The 4464-nt window shown below is 51.9% G+C and overlaps 1 protein-coding gene across 1 annotated transcript in view; it reads left to right on the plus strand.

The window, feature by feature from the left end:
- The first annotated feature begins 2073 nt into the window (after nucleotides 1-2073).
- Nucleotides 2074-4464, plus strand: part of TMEM44 (transmembrane protein 44) — a 63928-nt gene continuing 61537 nt past the window's right edge. Inside the window, exons 1-2 of the mRNA XM_015562809.1 lie at nucleotides 2074-2149; nucleotides 3956-4049. Coding sequence (XP_015418295.1) covers nucleotides 3992-4049 — 58 coding nt within the window. The 5' untranslated portion in view covers nucleotides 2074-2149; nucleotides 3956-3991. The remainder of the gene's footprint in view (nucleotides 2150-3955; nucleotides 4050-4464) is intronic.

Consider the following 4464-nt stretch of genomic DNA (forward strand, 5'->3'; position numbering starts at 1 on the left):
GCCACCGCGTCTGCATCTCCTTCAGCCTGTGGCTCTGCGCCTCCTCCTGCTGGATCGCCGCCCACACACTGTAATGGGGCAGGGCCGGCGGCGCCAGGGTGGGGGCGGTCGGGCTGCGGGGGGAATAGGGTGCTACCTCCCCACCCCGTGCTAACTCCCTCTCGCAAACCTAGAGGGAAGGGGGCAGACAGAGAGGAGGCAGCCCCGTTCCAGGATCGAAACTAACATTTCTATGTAGACTGAAGTCGGATAGTCGTTTCCGGCTTCCATACACTGGGAGGTTGCCCAGTACCCGGAGTGGCTGGGCCAGGGGGTCACTGTAACCTGGGTGAAGTCTGAGTAAAGATAGCCTCTAGGACTAGGTTTTCAGCCACCCTCTCCCAAGCTCAGACGGCTGGTGTCATCCACATAGTCCCTGGTGGAGGAGAAAGGACTGGCGCCCCTAGAAGGCTGGCACCGGCTCACCTTAGGCACTATAGATGTCCCCCTCTGGCGTTTGGTAGTGCTACAGATTCTCAGCCTCACTACCCAGTCACTGGAGTAGGAATAAAAAGACTAGAACATTCGCTGTGGGCCTAGCGTTGCATTCATTAACCCTTGCCACTTTAATCCTGCCACCTTCCCAGGAGGTAGGGACTGTAATTACCCACTTAGATCAGGAAGCCTGAGGTTCTGAGAGGTTAACCGACTTGCCAAGCCAGACCAGAGGATGGAACTTAGGAGGTGCCAGCGTGGACTATCTTCCTTGATCCTCACAGCCACCCTTGGAGGTTCACATGGCACCAAGGTTTGGAGAGAAGCCCAGCTAGGCAGCCTCTGCTTTCTCACCCTGCTTAGGTCTGGACACACTGTTGTTAGGGCTTCACCGTCCCTTAACCTTCTTCTGTCTTTAGAGATGGTTTCTCTTCCGAGCTGCTTGTCAGCCTGGCATCCCCCACCCCTGGGCGCTGGGAAAGGGCTGGGCAGCAGCAGGGTTCAGAGCGAAGCCTCCCAAGGCTAGAGGCCCACCGCTGACTCCCGTTTTACCATAAGCCTCCGTTTTCTCCTCTTTCAAACGGGAGGGTTGAGATAAACTATTTCTCATCTTGGTCTAACTCAGACTTTCTAATTGAGAGCCTTCGTTTCTAAAACTCGAATCAGTTTCAGGAGCCCAGGGCCCAAGTTAAAGGCTGCGCTTCCTTCTCTGAGCTTCAGGCCTCCCCGAATAGCCTTGCACCCTCGTCCATTCTTCCCAGGGGCTGGTGCTCAGAACCAGTCAAATGGTCCCAAGGAAGTACCACCCTGTGAGTCCCAAGGATGAGGAAACGAAACGACTGTGGAGCTTCCGTTTCGCCAACAGAAAAGTAGCTGGGAAACATCTAGCACCCACTGCTTCTGAGGTTTAGTCAGTGATGCTGACAGAGAGACCTCTGGCACCTTCCAGCATGTTCTGAGCTTGTACAGGGGGTAGCAGGTAGAGGCAGTAAGGGAGATAACCCAGCAAGTCGTGGAGGGCCTCAGGGAGAGGTTAGCCCTAAGTTCCATGGCATCTTCGGGAGTGTTGCTCTCCCTCTGTGTGAGGAACGTGTACCCAAAACAAAGTCAGCTTGGACATGGGCCGGCAGAAGGCTGGCCACTCCATAACATGGATAGATTAGAGGGATTTCTCTTTCATTTCAAAGGAACAAGCTGCCTTTTTAAAATGTAGGCAATGAATTCTGCTCTGCAGTAAAACATAAAACCCCCCAGCTAGTTTGTCAGCCCTGAAGGAAAGGTGGTCATGACCCTGAGGTGGCCACATCTGTAGGAGGGAAGAAATTCCTCTTCATTCGAGAGGCAGGCCTGGCTCCCACCCTGCGCCGGGAGCCTTCTGAGCCTTAATTCTCTGATCTGTAAACTAAGTTCAAAAGCACCCTCTGAATACCTGGGGGAGAAAGTGTTCATATGGACACACAAGTCACAACTGTCTTTTCCAGACACCTGCTGTGGGAGCCCAAACTCCCGGCGTCCATGTTCTGTCCACACCCCTGTCTGTCTCCGCAGGCTCCTCTATCTGAGATGTGTGAAGAAATGCAGACAGGACCAGTCAGCGCTGTGTGCTGCGTGCTGCCTCCTGGCCAGCCTGTGTGACACGGTCGGGGCGATTCTGGCCAGACAGCTCACGATCCAGGTGCGTCAGGCCCATGGGTGACCGTGGCTTCTGTCTCATTCCCTCACCTTGCAAGGCACAGTTTGCCTCAGGGCCTGTGTTCTTGCTGGTCTTCCTGCTCCCCTCCAATGCTTTGTCCAGCCAACCACATGGTTCACTGCTCACCCCCTTTAAGTCTTTGCTCAGAAGCCACCTTCTCAACAAGGCCTCCCCTGACCACCCATGTTCCTCTACCACAGACCTCTCATCCTCCTCTATTTTTTTCATGGCTTACCCCCAATATACCATCTACTTTACTTAGTATGTTTATTGCTTATTTTATTTAATTCCTACTAGAATGTTAGCTCCACAGGGGCAAGAATTTGTATTCATTACTGTAATCCCATCACTTAAAACAGCAGCTGGCACATAGTAGATGCTCAATAAATAGTGATTGTTGGTGCTATTGTTTACTATTTTTATTTTATTTTTTTAATATATATATTTTATTGATTGAAATTACATATGTGTCCGGTACTATTGTTTTTAGAGCCCAGGACCCAGCCCTAGTTCATGCGGGGTGGCGGGGGGCGGGGGGGGTCTGAATTCCTTCCCAGGTGGTTATGAGGGCTTTGGAGAAAGTGAGATGCAGTTATAAGTTTTTGCAATTCTAGGCCCTCAAACAAACCTGTATAGGAGGAGCCTATTCTAAAACATGTATTACAAGGAAACCCTGTAGGCCCCCCTCAGGGCCACCTCATAGGGCTGATCCAGGCCTTGTCAGTTCCGAGCTGGGCATGAGGGAGGACGGCCTAGGAACAGGTTGGGAGACATGGATAGGGAGAGTTCTAGAGCCTGCTTTGAGCAGGACTGTCTCAGAAGCAGATCACTTTGTATTCTGGGTGCCCCTTCTCATTAGGTGGTGGAAAATACTGAGGTCTAGCTCAAGTCCAATAATAACAGTTGACAATTATTAAACACTTAACACTGTACTTAGCACTTAGAGCTTTTCATATATTCAGTCATTTCATTCCCAAATCATCCTCTAATATGAGTGCTCTTATCTTGTTTTACACACGTGAAAACTGAAGCATAGCGAGGTTCAATGACTTCTCTAAGGTCACCCTCTAGTAAGTAGCAGTGCCAGGATTCAAACCCAGAAATGCAGGCTCTTAACGCTACCATCCTGTCCTGGTAGCTAGTGCATTTACAGGTGAGTGCGTTTTACTTTCCTCTAGGCCAGTGGTTCTCTACCTTCTGGCCCTTTACAGTTCCTCATGTTGTGACCCAACCATAAAATTATTTTCGTTGCTACTTCATAATTGTAATGTTGCTACTGTTATGAATTGTAATGTAAATATCTGATATGCAGGATGGTCTTAGGCGACCCCTGTGAAAGGGTCGTTCGACCGCCAAAGGGGTCACGACCCACAGGTTGAGAACCGCTGCCTTAGTTCTAGGCGCTGGCCTAAGCACTGTCCGTGTATGGACTCATGTAATCTGCTTAAATGGTGAGGAAGGCGCTATTATTAACTCTGTTTTAGAGCTGAGGAAACTGAGGCCCAGAGGTCAGTGGGTTGGCCAGAGTTACACAGCAGAGATCACCCCGTGCGATCACACCATGTGGTGCAATAGGAAGCGGAGGGCTGGGTTTGGGTTCCTGGCCCAACATTTAAGCACCCACCCCACCTCCTCATCAAACAAAGGGAGGTGATCGCGACCTTTCTTGGGTTGGGAGGCGTCCCTGGAAGCACTCCTCGGTGGAGCACGTGGTGTGGAGGGAGACCCAGGGTGAGAAGCGCTGTGTGAATGTGTGTGAACATCCAGACTATTTCCATCCCCTCCCAGGTTTTCACTGGTGCCTACCTAGCAGCTGTTGACCTGATGAACTTTGTGTTCATTCTCTTCCCAGTCTGCGGCTCCAAGTTCAAGTCTAATTCGGGTGAGTGTGTGGCCATCTGTTCCTGCCTTCATTCATGCTCTCATTCATCATCACCCTGGACCCCTGCCAGGCACAGATGAATGAACGAGCCAGAGGAGGGAGACGGGGCCTTAAGCATCCTTAGAGCTGCTAATGGGGAGGTGCCTGCACACCTGGGGCACCAGAGGGGGAGGAGGGCCTGCAGGTGTCAGAGCAGGAGTGACGCTGGAACTGGGACTGCAGGGAAGGGCATTCCCGGTGAAGAGAACAGTGGGCAAAGGCCAGGAAGAGGGTGGTGCATGGCTTTGGGGGTGAGCAGTGATCTCAGTGTGCGAGTCCAGGATGGCCAGTGAAACCCCACGGCTTCCAGAAATGGATGCCAGGAACAGGCATGCGCCGCCTCCGGCAGAGCAGGGGCTGAGATGGGTGAGTAGGC

This window comes from Myotis davidii, unplaced genomic scaffold (genome assembly GCF_000327345.1).
Source record: "Myotis davidii unplaced genomic scaffold, ASM32734v1 scaffold557, whole genome shotgun sequence".
Taxonomy (NCBI): Eukaryota; Metazoa; Chordata; class Mammalia; order Chiroptera; family Vespertilionidae; genus Myotis; species Myotis davidii.